Source organism: Centruroides sculpturatus, unplaced genomic scaffold (genome assembly GCF_000671375.1).
Source record: "Centruroides sculpturatus isolate CEXI.00-Female unplaced genomic scaffold, Cexi_2.0 scaffold1054, whole genome shotgun sequence".
Lineage (NCBI taxonomy): Eukaryota > Metazoa > Arthropoda > Arachnida > Scorpiones > Buthidae > Centruroides > Centruroides sculpturatus.
This window is the reverse complement of record NW_019385323.1, coordinates 9,370-36,631: the sequence shown is the minus strand read 5'-3', so window position 1 is coordinate 36,631 and position 27,262 is coordinate 9,370. Positions and strand designations below refer to the sequence as shown.

The following is a 27,262-nucleotide window of genomic DNA, read 5'->3' as shown; positions in this document are numbered from 1 at the left end:
TTCGAGCTTTAGCGGTAACATAGACATCATTTATGGACATCGCCTTACATTCGCTTCGTATTTGGCGAAACATCTATTTGGTAGTGTAAGTAAAGATTATACAAATACTTTCTTGACTTTGTTCTATTTGTATACAGTCGCCGTACATTTATAAAATAAAATTTAGTTGCCATATTTCCCCAGTTTACTATATATTTTATTAAAGCTTTTCTTGTATTGAACAAATGACAATAAACAGAAATATAATGGGCACAAGCAAAATAATGTTCGTGCTCAATCTATGAGAATGTTATGTTTAATAAAATAAGAATTAACTAAACTCAAACAAGCATTTAAATAATAAACTCTCGAAAAAAAACAGAAATATTTATAAAATATATAAAAGAGTACGGTTATTTTCAACATCAGTAACGAGAGAAATATCATCAACAGTAATTTAAAAGTAATTTCAATATATTATTTACATATAGATCATTGGGCGTATAATGTCGACTATAAATTTAATAAAAGTGAAAGCTTAACAAGAAATTTTTATAGCAATAAACCCTATAGAAAAATTTTAATTGGTCGAATTGGGGCGTAGTAACCGAACACGCGTACTCGTGTATTCTGTACTGTAATTAAATGAACGCTTCGCACAGTTATCAAATACTTTAGCGTTGTTCTAATTTGATTGCACGTAAAAGGTAACGTCTCGTACTTAATTATCGTCGATTTCTTTCATTGCCAGATTTACCACTCCACACGGAGCAGATTTTTGTTTAGGAAAAATATCGTTTACGTTCTCGTCTTCGCGATTTTGTCTTTTGCACGAATTCCTGCCAATCGAACTTAAAAGAGTCATGATGACGGGAATAAATAACACTCCGTGCAAGATCGCTATGGCACAAGAAATGCTTATTATGATTACTGCGTCGTGCGATTCCGGCGAAGGTAAAAATACATTCATTACTAAGGCTAAAACGGTCGTGGTACAACCTTGAATGACCGGTATTCCGGTCAAAGATACGGCCCTAACTAAACGACGATTAGGATCGGTATCGCTGGAAGAGACGTAAGCACACGACACGTGGGCCGCGTTATCTACAGAAAATCCAATAACGATAATGAACATGGTAATAGAGTTCAAGTTCAGATTAATGTTACAGTACGACATGTAACCTAGAACGCCTATCCCCGCAGAAACTATGTCTAACAGCACACATAAGATAGAAACGTAACTCGGCAAGAGAATAACGCAAACGACAAATATTGCCGCCAACACGACGGAGAAGGTTTGGCTAGCCGTAACGGGAATTATATCGACTAAATCGAAGTAGAAAAAATTCCAATTATATATAATCCCATTCAATGGAGTTTCGTCTAATTTTCTTCTCATTTTCACTAATTGAGAATAGAAATGTTTTCCGTCTCTAGTCACATTCGTTTGAAGAAAGAAACGAGAAGCGACGATATCTCTGTTATTTGAATCGAACGAAATGTCGTTTTTAAATCTTTTCGCCTCGGGAATACGAAGAAAAAAATTCCTAAGAACAAATATAAAATCCTCGGTGTTTGTCAAATTATACGAAGAGAACAACAGAGATATTCTCTTATCCGAAACAAACCGAAGATAACTCCTCAACCAGGATTCCGTCATTAGCGATCCACCAATCAGAGGATCGGATTCTAACGTTTGCATCGTTTTTTCGACTTTCTGTTGGACCAGAGGATCGGCGTAATCCAGCTTCTCTAGAATAATAAACTGTAATCTGTGTTGATATTGATAATAATATTGTTTCTGTAATCTATAATATCGATCTCGATATGTGTCCCCGATGACGTTTAAATTTAAATCAGCTTCAAAAGACAGTTTGGTAATGCCCCAAATTGCGAACCCTAAATACAAGAGATACAATATTATTACAAAAAGTTTTGCAACATTCGTTGTCAGAGATTGGATGAAATTTTCCCACGTGTTACTAATAAGCCAACAACGAGTGTTTTTATCGGTGGATTCGGCTTGAACGTAGCAAAATATGTTTTTCAGTAAACTCTTTCTACCTGCAACTAAAAATATTCGTGTTATTTCATTTTCTATAAATCCCGTAGACAAATATAACTTTTTCCAATAGAATATAATTATTAAATAAGTAATGATATAATTCAATAATTATTATCTATTGACAAATATTTATTTAATATTAATTTGTTTTTACCTGTAGAAGAGAATTTCTTCAAAGGAAGAAATAATAAGGAATGTAAATTCTTTTCTTCAGCTTTTCCACAATACACAAAACAAGCTCCGATAAACGTGATTTGGTAGATGTAGTCAAAGGTCAAACACGTTGCCATGAATAAGCAGAACTCTCGAAATTCGGGTACCGAATTAAATATAATCCCCACTACGAAAGAAGTGATGTTGGTGAGGGATGTGATGGTTATAGAAACACCCGTTTCGGAGAACATTTCTGCCATTTTGTCTTCTACAGATTTTGTCTTTTCTGCTTTCATCCAAGCCGATAACATAATAAACGTATCGTCCATCCCGATTCCTACATGCAAAGACAATAATACAATCTCGTTTACGATAGTAATTTTTCAGCGTGTAATATCCGAAATATTTCAACTGATTATCTTTCGTTTTACGATAAAATATATGTAATTTATAAATTAAACTTAATTACCTTTACATTATTATAACAATTTAAATGTACTGTACAATACTTTGCAAAGATAACCTAAAAATATTCTTGGATAATTATAATGATTTACTGAAGATATGCTTTTCATTTTGGTTTGTGTAATGCCAAGAGCTTACGTACTTACAACACTACGAATAAAAGTACAGCTTTTTACGTTATTTTCTTTTCTTGTGTTTTGCCATAAAACAATTTAAAATAGTTTCGTCGTATTTGTACGATTCTTTCTTATTAACTATCTCATCTACTGCTAATACATTTTAATTGATTTTAAAATCATGTCTTGTCCTCGCCTTCTGTACATTTCAGCTATTTTTTTTTCACGAAATAATAAGAATGACGGAGAGTGCGGTGATGGATTTTGACACCTCATAGATATTTTTTTTTTTTTTGTCGTTTACTCACATTTATGTAATATGTAAACCACGTGTCTCGTTTTATGAGGATTTATGCCTTGTTTCTATGAAATAGTTTACTATGCAATGTTTCGATATTTGGGAATGTCGGGTAGTATAGGACACCTAAACTTCTCCTATATTATAAAATATTTTTACAACTCAATTGGTCCAGATTACATTTAATACAAACTTCATTGTCTTATAAAAACACCTGTTAAAACTCATTTCTCTAAGAAAAAAATATTAATAATTTTTTTACAATCATTAGGCCTATATTTTTACCAAGTTCAATTGTGAAGGGTTGTATCGGACAAGAGAAAAACCTGCAACAAGAGAATTATTTTTGGTTTCACAAACAACTTTTTATTATTAGGCAGAGTTATTTTTGACAAATTTATAAAAGTACAAATTACAGATCGTAAAACTAAGTTAATACATGATAAAAAAAATAGTATAAATGAGAAAAATTAAAAAATTATCAGTCTGAAAATTTAACAATTCGTTTTAATGACAAATGCATTCTGTGTTTACTTTTTTTCTTTTTTAGTATTAAAAAGATTACATTCATAAAACAGATTGTTTCCTTCAAGACCGGCGCAATTTTGTGAGCCCAACCTTCACAAATCCTACACTGAATCCAGTCTTCTACAAAGGTTTCACCACAGATGATGCTGCGAGTCTCTTGGTCTCCTCTCATTCCTTGAACTGATTTAGGCCTATCTACTGCTTTCTTTCTTTGTCTCTCTTTATTTGGACGATTTTCCCCCTGCAGTTTTCTCTTAGTTACATAGAGTATTTTTTCCCTTCTTTCTCTCTATTCTTCTGCAGTACTTTATCCATCTTGTCCCGTAAAACAAAAACATTCCGTGAGAGTATAATTCTTATCAACTTTAAACTGTTTCCGATACAACCCGTAACACCTCTGTCCCATACAAACCACAACATTTTTGTCCGATACAACCCGCAACATCATCGAACACAACATCGGTTACCACATACGTATTATTAAGCTTAAGGAAATTTTTGGCCTACAAGTTAAAGAACGAAAAATGTTGTGGCCGAGTTTGTGAAAAATGCCGGGTTATTGGGAATGGGGTTAAAAAGGAATAAGTACGAGTGTTTCCTCAGAAAATACTGTACTGTACTTGTATGTATTGTTTGCTCGAGAATACAACAGAGAATAAACTGCCCAAATACCCTTAAACAAAAAAAAGTACTGTACGTACAGTACTTTATGAAGGCATAGAGCTTTTACTACATAAAAACGAAAACTAATGAATACACAGTGTACAGTAATTTACCTGAGAAGACAGACCTCAGAAAAATACTTTATGAGGCATAAAGCTGTCTTTAATGAAAATTAACTGGGGTTTTTTCGCTCAGCCAGGGTGTGGCCGAGTTATCCAGACTACCGGGTTATCGAGTGACGAGTTTTCGGGACTCTACTGTATAACATTTCGCAATGTCGTATTAATATCTTGCTGTACAGTACATTCCACCAGTTTTGAAAGATCAGTATATTTCATACACTTAAAATATTTTGAGTAGATGCGAGAGGTAAAATATGCGTCAACGGATTTCATATCTTATTGATTGTGGTGTATCTTACTAGCGCTAGAAGACAAAGAACACGACGATTCTCTATAAAAAATATCGCGTAAGTAACGAAACACGACATCTTTTCACGCATAAAGGTGGCCTAAATATGCTAGCTAACGGCTGTTATAAATTACAGTACGTTCGATACACGGGGATACTTGTGTTGAATCTCGGGCCGATACTTTATGTTTAAATTGAAAATAAAAAAAATTTGACGAACAAAAACCATTTGCTGTGTAGTCGTGAATCACAAAAATTTCCTTTCGATTTATCAATAGAAGGAAATTTCTGAAGAGAGATGTTGACTTTGATATTAACTCGTTGTTTCTCTCCTCGGGTGACTCGAATCATCCCAGATCATTGGACGACTAATATACTGTAAATAGACTAATATACTATAAATAGAGACAAACACAAACGCGTAACGCTAGAACTGGGAAACCGAACTCTCAAGAAAATACGTGTCCGAACTAAAAGAGTTTCTCGCAAATGTAGTAATTCGTGGCCAGCCCCGTAAACGACACAAGAAAATAAGGAACCGTAATGAGGTATTATGTTTAATTCAAATATAGGCCTATAAACTCTCTCGTCATAATAGATTTATTGGTTTAAGATTTGAAGTCCTCTCTCTCTCTTGTAAAGTTATCGAGACGAAACATTTTTATCACCATTCCTAACATAGTTTTTATTGAATCTCCATTGAATGTATGTATATATAATAGATATAGTTTTGTTGCAATATATAAATAAATACATATAAGTTTGTATATATCCAATTCTTAAACCATGTACGAAAGTTTACTTTTGTCATTAATTAATTTTGTTAAGTCCATTACGAAGTATTTCATTGTAATTAGGAAATGTAAACAGACTTGGTTCACTATTACGTTGACACGCTGTATTTTGTGTATTTTAAATTGTTTCTATGTAATTAGGAATTGTTGCGGACTATTTTACGCCTGAACTAGCTAAAATTTTTTTAATGAAATATGTAATTTTTTTAAAATACAAAATTTTTTTAAGTTTCCGATTAAAAAACAATAAAAAGAGACCTGCTGCAATGTGTAAAAAATCTGTATCTGTTTGAATGCGTGAATAAAGGGATTCTCCACCTCCTCCTCACAACATCTGACTACCCGGCATACATTTTAAATTACTTATTTTTCAAATTGAGCTGGATAAAGTAAGCGAAACGTGTTCATTAAAATAATTACTATTGATGAAAAACGAAAACTTACCTAAGACAAGAAACGGAACAATAATAGTCGTAACCGTAACCGCAAATCCTAAATACATCAATAATCCAATTCCGGAAATTACACTCATGCCAGTAACAACCGTGGACAAGATTCCTATCCACGGCTTGCTTCTGAGAAAATCCGGCGAAAGGCACGTCCCAATAACGAAAAGTACCATTAATAACATAGAATAGAACACGTACTTTCTGAAAAGCAGTAAAAGGTCCGTCTTCGATTCTTCGTGAGAAAAAGAGTGATCTTTGACCACATTTATGTCGCTAAAGTTCAGCTTATCGATGTTATCGATAAAATTCTTCTGCCATTTTCTGCTCAGTCTTTTTCGTGTTTTATCCCGACTGTTTAAAATATAAACTAATCTGAGAGCTCGAGCAGAAATGATTTCACTTTTATTATTAACGGTGACTCCTCCTAAAGAGACTAAATTGTATTCTTCCTCTTTGATGTCGTCGCTGTCGTTTCTAGGATATTTCAGTGGAAATGTTCCGTTTTCTATTTGAGCCATGTGCTTTTGGAGAAGAAGGATTTTATTCCGCCAACACCTTTTCTTATTTTTAGCGCACAAATCTTCGTACTTCCACCGGCCTTCGTCCGTAATGGTAAATTCACGTATGATTTTGTCTAACTTCGTTATTTCTTGGAAGACGGATGATCGTAAAACAGATCCTTTGTCTTTTGGCTCGACGATTACAGTCCCGTAATAAAGTGGTTCCACGGATTTTTCGGGGTAGAATTCTGAATAATCGGTGGGAAACAACTCGGTTAAGAGCGATTTATATTTGCCGATGATACCGATTTCGCTAATCAGTGTATCGTCACTAAAGTTTATTTTTAATCTCTGAATTCCCGTAGTCAATAAAAGTGTAATGAAAATGGGAAAAGCCAAGAACCAGGGGGCATTTCTGTTGACGATTCTTCCGTGATTTTCGAACTTCTTAGATAAAAACTTGTAGGCCAATCCCGCTTTTATCGGCATTTTCAATCTGAAAAGAAACAATACATAAGTGTTAAGTTCCATTTTAAATTCGTCTTTTTAACATTAATGCAGCTCTACGCATTAATATTTTATATATTAATGCGTATATATTGTATACATTTATATATTATATATATAGCCTATATATATTTTGTATAGTTATATATTTTAAACTGTTTTATTATCGTATTTAGGCCTACTGAATATCACGATGTAACTTTATATTCGCTAAATTAAATTTAATTATGAGATAATTTTATTTAATTTTAATAAGTATTCTTTATAAAATAAGGTTTTTTATATCGCTCGGTAAGAACGAAGAACGACAAAAAAATGTTTGTATGCAAATCATCAATATTATAACAGTATTTTACTTTATTTATAATATTCAAACGTGTTTCTGAAAATTCTAATAAAACCAAAATAAGATATAATTTCCTCGTGTTTGCATTCTTATTTAGTAATATTTTAATACTTCCCCAATACAATTATGAATATATTTCTAAGTAAATAAAAGTCTAAAATGTCTAAATCTATTTTTAAAAGTATAAATTAAATTATTTAATTAATAAATGTATAGCTTTTGGTGCAGACAGATCTGTACCAATTTTCAATTAAACACCCAGGAAAATAATAATGTAGAACTTATAATATATAGAATCGATAAATTTTAAACCTATAAATTTTAATAAATATTTTTAAAAAATCAGAAATTTAACATTTGTGAATTTTATAAGTGTTCGAGAACTTTTCCTAAATTTTTGTACGTTTTTATTTGTAACAATAAAATAAATGAGACATTTGTACGATCTGAGATTTACAATTACATCTCGGGTTACGAATGTTTCTGTTTACGAACAAGTTGCTTTACGAACCAAATTTTAAACGCTACATTCGCTTCGGTTGCCGTACGATAACTCGGTTTCCGAACAAACTACTCGGCAGAGCCGGCCACCGACGGTCAACTTCCTATACTTCCTGTGTTAAAGAAAGTTGACGACCTGACCAATCAACGACCGGATTACCGACTCGGTAGTGGCGCTGAGTTCGCTCGGCGTCATTTAGACGTCCCAACAAGAATAATCGAAGCGATGTTATTCAAATTAGATTACGATGCGCATGCGCGTAAGATACTACTTTCGGTTTTCGATACATATCGCAATTCAATTTAAATCAAATTAATTAATAAAAGCCCCGTTCATTGACATTCGCGTAATATAAATTATATCCACCATCCGTGTTTAAAGGTGCTTAACTCAAATTAAATAACGATAATTTATTAATACCAGGTGAACAGTTAATTATTAATAAAAATACTAAATAATAAATAAAACTCTGGTTTTACACCAAAACTGACACTAAAATTTAAAATAAAATCAAAATTAATTATTTAATTGAAATTTTTTTGGTCATCGCCCTTTTTGAAAGTGAATTGTTCCTGGAAAAACGGGCGGAAGCGCGACGGCACAGAGGGCACCGAAGAAAGAAGAAAGGCGAAGGAAGGTCGAAGCTGATGTGCCTCGGTAAACTGAAACCTGTTCTGCAAAGTATCTCAAGTACTTTACAGTGTACTTTACAAACAAACCTACCTTGTTATTGTATGCTAAATGTGTTATTTACGTTCGGTGATAAATGTGTTTAGGAAGATCCAGTTGCATCGTATGACTTAATTAACGAAAGAACCAGGACTACGGTCGCCACAATAACTTTCTTAAATAGGTTACAGTTCACTAACAAAATCACTTAAATTTTGTACCTTATAAAAAATTTTCTTGGAAGTGGATACGGGGAGTCCTCGTTCAACCCGGCTAATGAGGACCAAAACTTTGCCAAATTATGTGAACCTACGTAAAACGGGGAACATAAAACTATAAAAAAATCATATTTAAAATGATTAATTGCCACTTCACTAAAGCAAAACGAAATAATAAACGTGAAAGAATTCTTTATTATCCCTATTTACACACATGTAAAATACTTATCTATATCTATATCTATATATAAAAATGGACATGTGTGTCCCTATATTTCACTTTTCAGCCAAAACTACACATCGCACATGAATGGTGTTTGTATGTGGTAGTAGCCCCAAGTCTTTATTCGTGCACTATGGTGGTTGCGTCTCGATAGCTATAAGGGTGTGGGAGATATGGGCTTGAAAGTGGTTGAAAGTGGAAGATTTCCTATTTCGATTTTAAAAATTTTCGAATTCGAATTCGAATTTAAATTCCAATTAGTTCGATTATAGAACGATTGTAAACGTTCGAAAAAATTGATTAAATTGAAAATAGTTCGTTTGACTGGACGTAAAAATTCTCTAATTAGTCTGGAAACGGGGGACCTAATTCTTGCATTCTGTGAAAACGGGTAAGATTAACTATAATGTAATTATCTTAATCTTCACTATCGTTACTTTTTTCCCAGCGAAGCAGGTCCTTGCAGTTAGTTATCAATATATTTGTACTGTACATCAGAAAATATTTCTAAATATCATTTATAATGTAAAGCAGTGTTTTTCAACCTGTGGGTCGCGACCCCCAGGGGATCACAAAGCCTTACACGGGGGGTCGCGGGTAAAAAAAAAGATAAGTGTTTGTAGGTCCTACACTACATTAAAAAAACTACAATTTCAGCGAGAAGGCTTTACCTGTTTATTTTACAATACAATTGGTTTTTTGATCGATATTTAGGTCTCAACCATGGGTGTAGGCAGGGAGGGGCCTGAGCCAGAAAATCATAGCCGAAAAAGTGTTGAGCTGATTTGCAAAAAAAAAAAAAATAGAAGTAGAAGTTCAAAATTCTGATCCTAAAAAAAAGAAGTTTCATACTTTATCTGTGTTAAGTTGTCGATTTTTATGAAATTTTCATTTTAATCAACAATAATTTATCTCAACAGAAAGAAAATTAAATACATTATTTTTAAAATCACTGATATAGTTCTAATATGGCCCTGGGTGGGTCGCCAGAATTGTTTAACTTATAAAGGGGTCGCGTATTCAAGAAGGTTGAAAAACACTGATGTAAAGTACGCTGTTTCCTGCAGTTTATTTTTTCATTTAATATTGTTTTATAACAACATAATAAGGTTTCATCCCGTTCTCGAAGTTTTCTGCACGTTCATAAACTCGATCGTTTTAAGAAAATAATTCGCGATTTTCGTCACACTTCGCAACGTATCACGTAAGCCATCAATGGATAGCCCATTTTCATTTGAAATTTTATTCCACTCCTAATCACTGTCAATTGTATGCCTACATTATTTATAGACCTATATTATAACTAGCAGACGAGCTCGACGTTCCTCGAGCAAAAAATAATCATCAAATATTAAGATTAATTAAAAGTAAAACACAATCTAATAGATTCTTTCGTACTTCTAACCTTTCTATTAAAATATATTACGCTATAGTATTTGACTTATATAACAAGAAAGGGCATCTTACGTAAAGGTTTATCACATCGAGTGACATATTTTAAAAATTCATTATTTCTCTGAAGATGTGTCATTTACGAAGGAAACGTTATCAAAGAGAAAATCTTCTGAATTTCCTCGGTTATATTTCCATCTCGGGCTTAAATGATTTTTTCGAACATATTTTATATTTCTAATCTTTTATAAATTTCGTAATTTTGAAAAAAAATGCACTGAAGCTTACAATAAAAGGAAGGGGACTAAATATTTTTAAGCACGATGTTAGATGACAACGTATAGGTAAAGTGTCCGGCTCAAGAAGTCATCTGTTAATTGTGACTAATTAAAATCAAACGGGGTTTTACATACTTTTCAAATATTTGAGAACAGACGGAACACAAAAACGCTTTTTCCTCAACCATCATTACAAAATTAGCAACTCCAGCCCTTCTATCACCTTAATTCGACCTAATAAACAAGCATCTGCTTTCACTAACGTCCTCGCAGCGAAAGAGTAGACACGATCAGCCTAAACTGGAAGGGTCTATGTCAGATGAAAAGGACGGAAGGAGTTAATAGGAATTTATAATTGTCGTTATAATTCGAGAAACACCATAAGTCGAAAGATCTACTTCATATTCGCATACGCGATCTCGGCCACTGGCCATCTCCTTTTTTCGAATGCGAGATCTAGCGGGCTTTTTAACAATACTAGAAACGGCAAATTTAGACTTATGGTACGGTACTTGGAATTTTTAAAACATATACTTGCAAACTATACTATAAAAATAACGCTATTGCAAGCCAGTAATAAATATGAATTACTGCACTTCATCTGGGAGATGACTAGAAAAACAAGTCAGCTATGTTGCCGTTTATCTGGTTTATTAAGTCACACCAACCGCTCGGCCATTTACGATAGTGTAAACGCATGGTTTACATTACCGTAAATATCAAAAGATTCTCCAATTTGTTCTTTTTTAATAATAGTGATTTAATGGCAATACAAATGCAGCTGACACCTGCGAACTACTCTAATCTAGAGCTAATCGTCACTCTCGTCTGTTTGATGCGCTATCTTCGATCTGAGAATACCTTTAACCGTGTAAAGAATAATCAAATTGGCGTGTGGAGTAAGACAGTTTCTGACAAGAGCGCCCGTAGATTGGAACACTCGGACACGTTTCTCGTTTTTTGTCTCTGGGTTGACTGTTTTTTAATTTTTAAGGGTGGAAGGGTACCAAATTTATCAACAAGTAGTAGGAAACTTACGTCTTTTAGATAGCTTAGTATCCAAATATAAAGGAAACTAATGAAAGATATTTGTGCAGTCCCTTGTAATGGCTTTTATTAGTTATTGTTTGTCTCATGTTGATCAAATCCTTGTTTTCCAGGCCAAGTTAGCTCCGAGTACAACCAGAGCCAGCTTATAGGAGTGCTGATGGGATATTCAATTATAGTGCGAAGCTTCTTGCATAATGCACGATGCACTTTTTCATAGCTTGTGTCTCCTTTTCTATACTTTGCGGGCGTCGCTGGACCGTAATAGACAGACTTCCGGATTAACTTGTATATCTATACTCGCTCGATGTTCTCTGCTTTGTCGAGTAAAGGTAAGTGCTGTGATTAACTCGCCCCACCTCCTACGTCACATTTCCGCTTAGTCACTAATAAAAATTCGACCGTTCATTGGCCACTTTTACATACGCACTTCTAAGTTACTACGTTACTAATAATGCCACTTCTATACAATCATCTATGCGACTTCAGATAATAGAAACGCCACTAAGATCAATTAATTAACGGTCTTATTATTTATAAAAGATATTTATTACACTACACGACGGTCTGATATTACTATTTTGAGTAACATCAACGTTTCGGTATTCGATGACAGCGTCTCATATTCGAGCATCAATCGTAAGTAAGGGCATAAAAGATTTGTAAAATGCTTCGAATGTGTGACGCAAGCTTCCCTTTACCCGTCGATATAGAAATTTCGATATTACGTAAACATTTAAAAACTCGACTTTCAGGTTCCGGTAAATCTGTTACACAACATTTGACGGTTTGAGATGTATTATTAATTTCAATTAATTTTTTGCGAAGTAAGTCTAATTAAAATTACCTCTACACAGTAACAAATACTCTTACAAAATACAGCACCTTACAGATTCTAAAAGTGTCTTTTAACCGTAAATTTTAATTTTACTCTAGTGTTTAATAAAACAAGAAACCTGAAATATTTTTTACAACACATAAACGTTTAACATACTTTCTATCGCTATTCGAATATAAATGAACTAACCTGAAAAAGTATCGTCTCTTCTCCTTTATGACGTTATTATTCTTCTTAACTCCAATTTTTTATCTTCCAAGTTTAACGAGTTAGCGGGTCAATCATGCGGCAGTTTCGCCTTAGAGATATTCGCATTCCGATTAACAAAACGCTTCTTCTCCTGTTTGATTAACAATTCAAAAATTTACTTTCGTAGTTATTTAGTAAATAAATGTGTGCTTAACGATTGGTAGTCGAAATTGGGTGTCTTCGAGTGAATACAACTGTCGCGCGTGATTTTCTTCGTTTCGATTCCTAAACCAGCATTCACGTAACTGTTACGGAACAGGACCGATTCACCTTGGCCAAATTCGGCCTTTTTCCCACCATTTTAAAAGAAACGCCCTCTATCGGATGCTCCTAGCTCCACCGCTAACGCTACAGTATCTATTTATATACATAAAGGAATTTGCATTGAAAAAACACATGTAGCCAATCAGTCAGTTTCATCTATACCAGTGTTTTTCAACCTTTTTGAATACGCGACCACTTTACAAGTTAAAAAATTATGGCGACCCCCCACGGCCATATTAAAAAACTATATCAGTGATTTTAAAAACTACGTATTTAATTTTTTTCCTGTTGAGATTTAAATATTGATCAAAAAACTAATTGTACTGTAAAATAAACAGGCACAGCCTCTCACTAAAATTGTAGTTTTTTTTATTGTAGTGTAGGACCTACAAACACTTGTCTTTTTTTCTTTTACCTGCGACTCCCCGTGTATGGCTTTGCGACCCACCTGGGGGTCGCGACCCACAGGTTGAAAAACACTGATCTATACCGTTTGATTAATACGTCAAACATTGGAATGGAGAAAACCTCAATTGCAGCCATTATTTTTTTTTCTCTGAAGATTTCGTGCAAGATTTCGCAATTTTCATTTACTTGTTTGTTGTTATCTACATAAATTTTAATACTAGTTTTAAAGATCCAAATTGCTTTTTAATTTGGTGAAAATAATTTCTACTTCCGACGATAATAAACGAAACGCATTCGGCTTCGGTACAATTATTATTATTATTTTGAATTTTTAAATTATTTTTATTAATTATAATTTTTACTTTCTACGTAGTTTCGTCCTAAATATCCCTCTCGCCCAAAGACCATTAACGCGACTAATTATAATAGCATTTGTTTTATTAACAAGTAGGCCTACAGACTTTTAAAAATATATCACTTATAATAATTTAACTATAAAAAATAAAATCTACATTTAAATATAAAGGGAATTTAATGCAGACTGTCTCGGATGCAGAGCCTATTATAAGGATAATTGAGCTTCCCGCCTGCCTGTTTATAAAACGAACACATAAATTCTACCTTATGTAATATCAAAAAATAAAATTTCAAATATTTAATAATAATAATAATATGTACAGTTTTTAACTAAAACAATTTATTCTACTTTAAAAAATTGAAAATCGTCCATTTTCACCCTTCTAAATTTGTTGTGTTTTTAAAAATATGTACAAAAGTCGAAAGCCAAGAAGTAGTTTCGTATTATAAAGAAAGTTTCGAGAAAGCTGACGAAAAATAATACAATTTTTTTCTAAAACAATTTATTCTACTTTAAAAAATTGAAAATCGTCCATTTTCACCCTTCTAAATTTGTTGTGTTTTTAAAAATATGTATAAAAGTCGAAAGCCAAGAAGTAGTTTCGTATTATAAAGAAAGTTTCGAGAAAGCTGACGAAAAATAATACAATTGTTTTCTAGGACAAGAAAAGATTTCTTTTTGTACGTTTTAACAAAAATAATTTTATTTCTACAGTTTCAGTTATTTTACCTCACGGTTTTAATAATTGTCATTCTAGATGTCACCGTAATTAACTTTATGAGTTTTTTCGCCGATATACTTAATTAATTAATTTAATAAAATACACTGCCAAAAATGTATATTTGACCTAAGTTATAGAAAATAAACCTACTTTTTCATCAAAAAAGGAGTGTTTCTGTGCGATTTTTTTTCAATAGGAACTTTATGCTAATTTCGAAAGACATGCAACTAATTACGAGAACAGCGAGCATTCAAGTATTAATTTTCATAAATTCTTTTTACTTTACTGGAAATAAAACTGGCAAAAATTGCCACTTGATTTTAGTAAGGCAGTCGAAAATAAACGGAAGCTCGAATTTGAAGTACGAAGGAAACATATTGACGTCATAGTATTACGTCCATCTCCCCTTATCGAGTTAATCCCATCGCCTGTACTCCAGCTTTCGGTATCGTCTTTTACCTTTATTTTCTACCCAGCTAAACACCGAAAAGTGTCCAAACTAGAGAAGTAAACTTCGTCTAACGCAAAGATCAAAACTGCATAAAGAGCGTTTATTTCCTCAAAGCATTTTCGTGGGTAAATTCTTTCGAGTTCATTCCTAATCTTTTCACGTTTAAATGTCTCGATTATTTTATTTATTGTTAATTTAAATTTAACAATTATTCGAAACGATTTATAAGGGGGAAAATTAACGTTTATGTAGTTAGCGAAATGCATCTCGGATATCGTCGAAACGAAATAATCAATACAAATAATTTATATTGTATAATATTTATAAATAATTTTCAGCACGTGTCTTCATTTTAAACGTTCTGAAACTATGCATTTTATTCTTTAGAAATAGCTAATAATATATATATATATATATATACATACATTAACTATTTCTAAAGAATAAAATTATATGGAAAACAAATTCAAGGTTGACTGGTAAATTAAATTATTATCATAATTGAATAGGAGTATTATGAAAGTAATTATTCTCCATTGACACAATACCCTTCGATAGAGTTACGAGAGAATTTTTTTTTTATCTTTCGATTGGGGCAGCGTTTATGGTTGGCGCTTTTGGGCGTATTTTAAATAATTGTTTAATTTTTTGCAGGTAAGCTCACTGGTTTGTTTCGTCATGTCTAAAAGGAAGACTTATTCACCTGTAAGTCAGTCGGATAGTAGATCTAAGATTTTTCATTCTGACCCATTGGAGGAGACGAGTATCTTGGAGTTACTTCAAGGAGAATTTGATATTAAGGATGGGATATCGTTACTTATTCAGCTAAATTTAAAGCAGAATAAGAAATTGGAAGGAATGATTGCTAGGATTGATAGAATCTACTCCTGGGTAGAAAATTTGGACGAAGCTATTGTTAATATAGAAACTAGATTAGAAGATTTAGAGAAAAAATTTACATACGATACCGGTAAGATTCTATCGGACGATAGAATAGATTTGGAAAACAAAATGGCCGAGTTTACATTAAGTCAGGAGCGGTTTGAGTGTTTTTTAAGGCGTAATAATTTAATAATTTCTGGTTTGCCTGAGTCGGAAGATGATAACTTACAAGTTAAAGATGTAGTATTGGAATTTTTTCAAAATAAATTAAGTGTTGATAATGTTCGTTTAGAGCAGTGCTATAGATTGGGTCAACAACGGAAAGATAGTATTAGGTTGATTTACTGTAGTTTTTTTGACTATGGTGATAAATGTAAGATTAAAAGAGCGGCATTTAAATTAAAAGGAACGAGGATATTTATAATGGATGACCTTCCTCCTTTAACTAGAGACATAAGGAAAATAATGAATGATTTTGCAAGAGAAAAAAAGAGATTGGGTGCTTCAATTACTTATTTAAATAATAGAAATGCGGTTAAAGTTGATAATAAAATTTATAAATATAATATAGTTTCTAAGAAAATGGAAGAACAAATGTCAACTTGACTGGGGATAGGTACGTCGGTACTTTCATGGAATTGCGAAGGTATTGTAAATAAGCCTATCTCTTTTTGGAATTTTTTGTATACTTTTGATATCATTTTTTTTATGGAAACGTGGTGGGATGGCAGGTCTGCTATTCCCGATTTGCAAAATATGAATAAATTTTCTGTTTTTTCGGATGGAGGGTATCGAGAGGCTGATAGAGGTCGCTATATTGGTGGCTGGTTGTTGTTATTGTCTAACTCTTGGAAAGTAAATATTTTGGAAAAAGATAGGCATTGGATTGTTGTGGAATTGTCTATAGGGACTATAGTAATTTCTTTCTGTTTTATGTATATAAGACCTGTATTATGGAATACTATTTGGACAGAGGTAGTTAGGTTGGTTAATTGTTATAACATAGACTTTTTAATTGGTGATTTTAATGCTCACATTAGAGTAGAACTGCAGAAATGGATTTATGACAGTAATGAGAATATTGATCAGGATTGGATGTTGAGGTCATCAAAAAATACATTATTAAATAATCGTGGAAAATTGGTGTTAGATTTTTGTGAAGAGGCGGGATATATTGTTCTAAATGGTAGAGGCTCATCTATATCTAAAGGTTATTATACATATGTGAGTGATATAGGCTCCTCTGTAATTGATTTGGCTTTGGTTAAATTAAATAGATTATCTATTGTAACAAGATTTTCTGTATTAGACAAAGTGTATAGTAATCATTTTCCGATAAGTGTAGTTTTGGATTGTAAATCTAAAAAGGAAATTCGGATCATCATTTAAGAAGTATAAGAGTAAGAGTGAGAGAATTTTTTGGAGGGAAGAAGGTAGTGAGGAGATAAATTATAAGTATAGGGAACTATTATGTGCGATTCAGAGTCAGTCAGTATTAACGTTCGAAGGTTTAACTCATTTAATTAAATCGTCATTTTCAGATTGGTGTCAAAGGCCAATTGGATTTTCCAATTTCGTGTGGTTTGATATGGATTGTAAGTTGAGTATTGCAAGAAGAAATCAGGCGTTGAATAGGATGAGATGGTTAAAGTGTGGAAATAGTGTTGCAGTTAAGAATTTTGTTAAAGAACGTAATGTGACTAGTAATTTATGTAGAGCTAAGAAAAAGCTTTTTTTGAAGAAGATCAATAAGAATTTGGCGTCTGGTGATAGTAAGCAGTTCTGGCGATTTATTAATTTCTTTGTTAAGAGTAAATACAGGAAGCTTCCAGATCTTGATTGGGTAGCTTTTTTTTCAAAGAAATTTCATTCTAGTAAATATTTACCGGATATGTCTATATATAATTGGTGTATGAATTGGCAGGACGAGCTGTTGGATATGGAGATAACAGAACAGGAAGTCAAAAAGATTCTAGCTTCTATGAAAAACGGTACTGCTCCAGGTATTGATGGGATACCGGTGGAACTATATAAGAATTTCCCAGATCTGATTGGATATATGGTAGGTCTGTTTAACAATGTTTATCAATCAGGGATGATTCCTTTAGACTGGCGCATATGTAAGATTATTCCTATATTTAAAAAGGGTCTTAGAGATTTTACCCGATAATTATAGAGCAATTTCGTTACTACCGACAATATCTAAAGTTTTCTGTAAAATTTTATGTATGCGTTTGATATCTTGGCTGAATAAGTTTGAGATATTTTCTGATTTCCAGGCTGGTTTCGGGGCTGGTTTTNTTTACCCGATAATTATAGAGCAATTTCGTTACTACCGACAATATCTAAAGTTTTCTGTAAAATTTTATGTATGCGTTTGATATCTTGGCTGAATAAGTTTGAGATATTTTCTGGTTTCCAGGCTGGTTTCCGGGCTTGTTTTTCGACATTGGATGATATTTTTGTTTTACATGCCTTAATACAGAAGTCTTTAAGGAAGAAACGAGGTACATTTTACGCTTTCTTCGTTGATTTGACGGCGGCGTTTGATTCGTTGGATAGAGATCTTTTATGGAGTCAACTTCTGAAGATTGGGTTGAGCTATAAATTTGTAAACTTTTTGATTCAGTTGTATACTAATACAGAGGCGTGCGTGTCTACTAAGGAGGGTACGACTGGTCTCTTTTTCACGTTAAAAGGTGTGAAACAGGGTTGTGTATTGAGCCCAATATTATTCAATTTATGTTTGTATCCACTTGTAAGTAAATTGATTGATTCTAATTTGGTGGGCATTGGTCTTTTGGGAACGGAGGTGAAAATCTTGACATATGCAGATGATTTGGTTGTTATGGCAGATTCGCCTATAAATCTACAGAGAATGATTGACTTTTTAGGACACACACTACAGGAGTTAAAATTGTCTGTTAATATTGACAAATCTAAAATAATGGTATTTCGGAATGGAGGAAAACATTCTAATAATGAGAATTGGTTTCTACAAAATCGCAAAATAGATGTTGTTGATGAGTACAAGTATCTGGGTGTAGTTTTCCAGTCTAATGGGCGTTTTTTAAAACATTTAAAGTATATTCACAGTAAAGTGTCATTTGGAATTGAGAAAATTATTAAAACTTGTGTATCTGGTAGATTGGTACGTTGGAAAGATAAATTAAAATTATTTGAGTCATTTATTCAATCAGTAGTGTTATATAGATCTGAAATTTGGGGCTTTGATTGGAGAGACAGCGATGATAATATAAAAATCAATTTTATTAAGCGTTTATATTCTCTAAAGAGATGGATTTCATCGTATATTATATATTTGGAGTTTCATAGAGTCCCCCTTTATTTTAATATAATAAAAAATAATTTAAAATGGTTACGTAAACAGTCTTCTAGTAAACTTACAAAGTCCGCTAAAATATTTTTAATCTCTCAAAGAGTATCGTGGGGAGATCGAATTATGTCTTTGTTGCAGAAATTTGGTTATCGAAATGATCCGACAATGATAAACGAAAGTGAGACTTCTGATATTTTAATGAGTTTGGCGAATAATTATGTAACTGAGTTTAAAAACAAGGCGGTTAATTACAAATATAATAAATGGTATTTGGATGTTTTTAATGAATGGGGGTCGATGACCTATTTGAATATAGAAAGACCTTTTTGTATTATACAAGCAGTATTATATGTGAGATGTAACATGATTAGAAGAATGTTAAGTCCACGTATGGACTACTGTGAATTTTGTAACACTACTGTTAATTTTGATGCTTTTCATGTAATAACGGAATGTAAGGCGCTGACTGCACTCAGACAAAAGTGTTTTGGTGAAGATTGTTTTTCGGTTCAAGCATATAAACGGTTGTTGCAGGACTGGGATAAATATCATTGCATTTATAGTTTTGTAACTAAGTTAAATGATTGATTATTTATTTGTTAAGATTAAGATATGTTTTTTCCCAGATGCTTACCACCAGGAGGTGTAAATTGATTATTTAAGTGAACGATTTGAGAGTTTGAGAGTGTTTGAGAGAATTTGAGTGTTTGAGAGAATTTGAGTGTTTGAGAGTTGGCAGCGTTTATGGTCGGCGCTTTTGGGCGTATTTTAAATAATTGTTTAATTTTTTGCAGGTAATGGCTTACTTTTTTTTCTTTTATTTATTATATTTTGTTTATGCCGACCATTCGCTGCCATTTTTTCATTTGCCTTATTTATGTATTTTATTTATAAGAATATAAATGTTATTACTGTTTCGGATGATATTAACCTGGTGTTGTCTTTTAGTTTTCTTTTCAGTCTAATTGTCACGCGCTATATATTGTTGTATTAATTTTTCTTTTTGTATTGTTATTTATTACAGTTTGTGATTTAAGTTATAAGAGCCCGTACATACAGGGTTTTCCTTGTACTAAATATATATATATATAATCGAGACGGGTTGATAATAATAATGATAATAATAATAATAATAAGCGCAGAGCCCAAACGGTTAGGAGTTAAAAGTTGAAATTTAATACACAGATAGGGTACGTCACGAAAACGCACACTAAAAAGGGATTTTTCGAAATTCCCCCCGGGGGGAGAAAGACAGGATTAAGGCTTCTATATACATTATGGATACGAGCCCAAACGGTTAGGAGTTGAAAGTTGAAATTTGGTACACAATTAGGGTACGTTAGGAGAATGCACACTAAGAAGGGATTTTTCGAAATTCCTCCCCACGGGGGAGAGGGACAGGATTAAGGCTTAACACTTCCATCAACAATGGAGGTGCTAAGTATCAATGAAAGTGTTAAGTAACAATGGAATTGTTAAGAGAAAGCGACGTGCAAGACGCAGATGCAGTTTTTTTTCGGTTTTGCGGGAAATCGAACATATTTTTAGACCCATCTAAAAGTTCTCTAATTAGTCTGGAAGCAAGGGGACCCAATTCTTGCATTCTGTGAAAACGGGTATGGTTGACTGTAACGTAATAATCTTTATCTTAGTTATCGTTACTTTTGCCCGAGCAACGCCGGGCCCAACTGCTAGTAAATAAATGAATAAATAATAAAATATCTTTCGATTGGGATTATCTTTAAGACTATTTAACTTTTAAGTCATTAATTGAATGAAAATGCATTGAAATATGTTCAAAATGTAAATTAAATTATAAATTCTGAAAAATAAAAAAAATATTATCTGAAAACTATAAAAAAATATCTGTAAAGCGTTAATACTTAAACGAGTGTAGTTCAATAGAAACCTGCTCTAACAAAAAAACTCCCAACACGTTTTGTAAATAGGCCTACCTCTTAAGTCACCTCGAAGATAATAAATACTTGTACCTACTGGATGCGCGTGACAATTAAATAAAAAATGGCATTTTTTAATAATTATCCCTTATTTTTCAACAGTTAATAACAAATTACAATTATAATTTATACACAACGTTAACATTTACACATAGAGTACAAAAACTATAAATTTATGCACATTAATTCATTTATAATGTTAAATTCTAGATTTGATTCTAGGAAATAGAAAGTAATGACTGACGACACACGCCTTTCAATTTTTATTCGAAATTTTTCTCGCTTTAAAATTGACTTCCATTCACACTCGACGACTAAGAATTCTTTTAGTTTTGTTTTTAATACGAATATATTTGTAACGAATTAAAACGTTTACTACGCGGACAAGTCACAAATATTATTATTATAATTACTATATTATTATATAATTATTCTCGTTGTTACTTTGATATTATTGTACATCGTACAAAAGAAAGGACCGACGGTCGATAATTAACATTTCTTTATTCGTTAGACGACCGGTACAACTGGTGAGGCAAGAAGAAACAAAAATTTTTATTATTATTTATAACAGTACATTTATAGATATGTAAATTAAATTAAAAGTAAAAACAATTTTAATTGTAGTCTACTGAACGATTGCCAAGTCTACGAATGGAAGATTACGACATTATACGAAATTCGAACATATTGAAGTAATTTGCACATTTATAAAACAATTTCTATCGTAAAAATACAAGAAACTAAGTGGGCGTTGATAGACAATTTGGCAATTTATCAATGGCAGAATCTCCATCCAGCGGTTATCTTTACTACATTTGGGATAACTCGATACATTTACATCTTCAAGCATTCAATCGGCGAAATATTAAAAATTTTATTTTTAATGTTTAAATGGGCTTTGCGTTCGTTTCCCTTATTTTTCTACGTTTTTAAGATTAAGTCTAATTTTTAGAAATTCGACGTCTTCATTAATTTTTTAAAGTACATCTACGAGGAAGAAAAAGTAAAATTCTTTCCATTCACGATTCATTAAAACATTCTTATGTTTATCTTTTTTACAATACCGAATGTAATCTGCAGCTCGTCTACAATCCTTTTGTTGGAATAAAAGAAACGTGACTAATTTTACCGATATTATTCATTTTTCGTGCACGTCATATTTTAATATAGGCTACAGACAGACAAAAAATGCTTCCGGCTGATGTTGTCCGGACTGGAAATCTCGACCTTACGTAAATCAGGATAGAGACAATTGCTTAAGCCAATAACTTAGCGATCGATTGACAGGTCGAGGGGTGATTATTACAATCTTCTTGCCAGAAGTTCATTCCGATTTTCAACCGAGCGGTATATTATTGTGTTTTTTCACCAAAGTGAAACGCTTTCGAAAAGAGAAACTGTCGATGTTACGTAGATGCAGATTTGTGTGAAGTAAACTTTTTACTTAAAATTTATTTAGAATTTCCATCTCGTTAATTAATTCTCTTTGTGTCGAATAAAAGAATGACGAGAACTAGAGACAAGCTCCACGGAAAGGTAGACACGGATTCATTAAACCGTCACGAAACACATTAATATTCATTTTTTACATTCACACACTCTAAACTTTCAACTAATTTTGGTGACGGTTTTATCTCCGATACACTCTCCGAAACTTACACAAATACGTAGAATTTCTGAAAACTTTCTACTTTCGACCATAACGTCTGTAATTATCCATCCCTAATTCCTTAGGAAGTAGCCCGCTACGCCGTCCTAAATTTACGANCAACTAATTTTGGTGACGGTTTTATCTCCGATACACTCTCCGAAACTTACACAAATACGTAGAATTTCTGAAAACTTTCTACTTTCGACCATAACGTCTGTAATTATCCATCCCTAATTCCTTAGGAAGTAGCCCGCTACGCCGTCCTAAATTTACGATATCGTTACGAAATTTGAACGAAATACTGCAAATAAAAATCACATTTTAAAATGAATTGCTGAAAGAATTACCACTGTATAAATCATTTAAATTGGGCACGCGTTCCTGATAACCGGTCTTGAAATTTTGTTATTCCTGTCTGATAAATATCGTTGGAAAATATGACCTCGTGTATGGCTAAAATAATGGAAATTACAATCTATACAAGTACTGCAATGCGTACGGAAATAAATCCACATTAATGAGAAAAATACTCCTGCCACATAAACTTTCAATACAGAAAACAAAGGAAATCATTTCATATAATGGCAGCACTTTTACAGACTCGCCGCCGGCATTCCCCTGTTTGACCTCGACGTATCGTAAACAAAACTTAGGATAGGCTGCTTGACTCTGTTAACAAAATTCCCTTCTTATCTCTTCTTTCAATCATAGAAAAGGAAAATATTATCCTACGCGAAAATTAATTAAGCAAAATCGAATATATTCGAAGTGACTACAGAAATATCTCGAGTATTCTTCTAATGTACTAAATGATCTATGTACTAAATGAAAAGGAGGAACAAAGACCCACTCTTTTCTATATAATATGTTTTCCCTACACTTTCGGAAGAGAGTGTATTCTCCGATAACCTAGTTATTACGTTACTTCTCCGAAGTAACGTAATAATTAGGTTACATAAGAATAGTTTGCTAATATGGTTTTCGGATCCACAGACTTCGAGTGTGAAATATCAGGCGGTTATAATTAATTATAAACGTGGATATAGTTAAATTTACTCGAAGCCTCCTGTCCTTTAAACGTGTCTCCAAATCGTATTGTACGTTAATAATTCAAGGAGTTGTCGCATTTCATTTTGATGGACAAATCAAATATATGTCATAGTCATTCTGCAAGATGCATTTCGGTCTAGACCCCTCTTCGGTGGCAGACTACACAAAAGGTAGACTTTGGTTCTCGATAAAACCAAAAGAAAAATTATTAAAAATGATTAAAATAGAATAAAAGATAGTATAACTGTAAGTGTAAAAGTTGATTAATGTGCATTAACTTTTTGAGAAAGAGTCTATTTAAGACGTTAAGTAGTTGTAATGAGTCATAATATAAAAGTGTCTTTCCTTATTTGTTGAAAAGGGCAGAAAAAGTGACTCTTTTAACTTAAAGTTTTACTATTTTACTATTTAAAGCGTTTTTATAATTCGAACTTTTCTAAATTTATATGTTAAATTAATTTTTAAATGATGTATTTTTAATTTTTATTTTTAGTCTTTTATTTCATTTAACAATTTATATAAATCTATTTTAATAATTTTTATTATTATTCCTACATAATTTAATGTTTTAAACCTTAAATATTTTATATTCTATTAATTTTAATTTTATAGAATTCATATATTTTATTCGATAGGTTATGAGTTTATAAAATAATTAATAATAAGGATGTAAAAGTATCCCCAGGTAACTCTTTTTTATAATATAACTAGCAGGTGGGCCCGGCGTTGCTCGGGCAAAAGTAACGATAGCGAAGATTAAGATTATTACGTTATAGTTAACCTTACCCGTTTTCGCAGAATGCAAAAATTGGATCCCCCGTTTCCAGACTAATTAGAGAATTTTTACATGGGTCTAAAAATATCTTCAATTTCCTGCAAAAACGAAAACCAACTGCACTTTCTCTTAAAACGTCGCTTTTTCTTAACAATTCCATTGTTACGTAACACGTCCATTGTTACGTAACACTTCCATTGTTGACACTTCCATTGTTGACACTTCCATTGTTGACACTTTCATTGTTACTTAACACTTCTATTGTTGATGGAAGTGTTAAGCTTAATCCTGTCCCTCTCCCCCCAGGGGGGCATTTCGAAAAATCCCTTCTTAGTGTGCGTTTTCGTGACGTACCCTAACTGTGTACCAAATTTCAGCTTCCAACTCCTAACCGTTTGGGCTCTGCGCTGATTATTATTATCATCAACTCGTCTCGATTATATATATAGATTATCATTTATTTTTAGTTTATTTCATTCATTTTATTAACTGAGCATATAGTTTCACATTATCAACTTTACACTCACCATTATAGTATTTTTCACACTATTTTAATTATTTAGAAATAACTATGACGCGGCTAAAAAGTCAAGAAGCGAATGTTTTTAGTGAGAAGTAGGGTCGAAGAAGCCAATCGTTTACAAGAAGACAACGTAATTAGTTATTACTACCTGGAAGATGTTGATTGGAACGACAGATGCTAATTGTCGACGTACAGTAGCCTTAAACAACAAGAAAATAAATCTAATTATCCATAGAACAAAAAAATAGAAATGTCTGCTTTATACGGACGATACGTAATTATGGTTTCAAGTAATAATAATTAGAAATAAACCTCAGTATTTTCAAGAATAATTGCTTTAAAAACTCACTTCCAAACATGTTTAGATATAGAAAATTATTTAATTAGTTATAGAAATATAATAATTATTTTTTAACTATTTATAATTGGTGAAATCAGTAAATAATAAAATATATGATGGCAAGTATTAAATTTAGAACTAAGTTTTTCTAACGATCAACAAAATTGTGACAATGCCGAAGGGCTCCCTCTATGCTTCGGCATCACAGGACCGAAGGATCGACATTGCGTCGGCGAAGACTGCAATGACAAATTTATCAGGACTGACACCACTGTGTCTTCTGGGTACACACAAAGACCGTTACGTTCGCGTTTACGCGCGAGCAGTCGGTCTGTGGGCGGTTGGACTCGTGATGGAGACCGCTCGAGGAAGCGCACTCAACACAATTCTAACAGTAACAAAATTCATTTATTAAACTAATTATACAAAAGAGTATTTACCTTAAAGTTTCTTAGCGAGAACCGAGTTGGAGAGAGAGCTTACATAACATCGCGGGTCATTCTAAATACGTGAAGCACTATGTACGGATTTTCAGATGTCTGTGTAGTCGTTGAGACGCCTTGGAGATGTCTCTGTTGCCTCGGATGGCGGTTAAAGTCTATCGAAAGTTGAGTGCCGTTGGTTCTTCGTAGGTGTTCCCGGAGATACACTGGATATTTGGAAAAAGCGCGCGGCGACGAGCGATGATGATAAATCCTTTCGGCTGTCACACAAGGAATATTCTAGCGGATTCTCGACCCCTCTCACTGTTCCTTGAAGTCTCCTCTTTATTTCCAAGTCACGTTGTCGTTTTCCACCAATAATGAATTTTTTGTTGTAGTTCACAGTGACACATTCTGAGTTCCCTGAGAAAGGAAACGACTCGGGGAAGAGAATTGCACTCATCCTTCGGTAATAAAATGGAAAAAAGTTTTTTTCCTCTGAGATTTAAATAAATTTCCTTTTCAAAAAGAAAAATAAATTTTCTTTCGAAAAATTCCCGACTAAAATTGTGGGTTTTCTTTCCGAAGTCCGACTTCTCACAAAATGATACGTTCAAGTTGTTTAAATTTAATTGAAAATCATCCTGATTGACATCGGCATTCGACTAGGTGTAAAGACATTTAAAGCTGAAATAAGTAAAATTTTATTTCATTTCAGTATTAACGGATAAACCTTTACATTTCGTTTTCGTAATAGGAAACATTTTAACCCCGACTTAACGAAACATTTCTTCCAAAATTATTTCTATTCTTCTGGTTATTACATCCGCCTGACAAAAAATTGTTTTCAATTATTATCTATATATTTAGAAATTCGCCCATAAAAATACGGGTAAAAATTAGATTTTTCTGTTGTTATATAAATATCTAAGCGATATCCACGATTTGATTTGTCAATCGGCGTGGCTTGTTATATTACTTTTACAAAACACGGCTACCAATCTCCGCCCGAAAGGCTGGACAACTGCGGGGTGTGTCGCGACGGTAATACCAGCTTTCTGTTTTTATTTCGAGGTCGTGATGAACGAGATAATTATTACGTGACTTCTCAATTCATTCCCGTCGCTANAAAAAATTTTGGAGTTTGGCTGGTCTGTTTTGCCTCATCCACCTTATTCACCAGACCTGGCACCAACAGATTTCCATCTTTTCCGGGCACTGCAGAATGCTTTACAAGGGCAATGCTTCCAAAATGATGACCAAGTTCAGGAGTTCGTCCAGGAGTTTTTGATTCGAAACCACCAGAATTTTATGCAAGAGGAATTGACAAGTTGCCCGAAAAATAGCAAGAAGTCATTAATAATGATGGTGAATACGTGATAGATTAAAGTCTATTGCTGTACATTTTATTGGCAAATAAATTTCA

The 27,262-nt window shown here is 32.9% G+C and overlaps 1 protein-coding gene across 2 annotated transcripts; it reads right to left on the bottom strand.

Moving 5' to 3' along the window:
• LOC111637644 (patched domain-containing protein 3-like) lies at nucleotides 1-26,827 on the bottom strand. 2 transcript variants are annotated; one of them, XM_023383183.1, is made up of 5 exons: nucleotides 25,855-26,827; nucleotides 12,631-12,781; nucleotides 5,917-6,917; nucleotides 2,199-2,534; nucleotides 1-2,049 (listed from the first exon to the last, which is right to left on the bottom strand). In XM_023383183.1, the coding sequence occupies exons 3-5, from the start codon at nucleotides 6,908-6,910 to the stop codon at nucleotides 701-703; spliced, it is 2,679 nt and encodes an 892-aa protein (XP_023238951.1). In that variant the 5' UTR covers nucleotides 6,911-6,917; nucleotides 12,631-12,781; nucleotides 25,855-26,827; the 3' UTR covers nucleotides 1-700. The 2 variants fall into 2 exon arrangements, with proteins under 2 accessions (XP_023238951.1, XP_023238952.1); XM_023383184.1 differs by lacking the exon at nucleotides 25,855-26,827 and having other exon boundaries at nucleotides 1-2,043; nucleotides 12,631-12,951.
• Nucleotides 26,828-27,262: the final 435 nt, after the last annotated feature.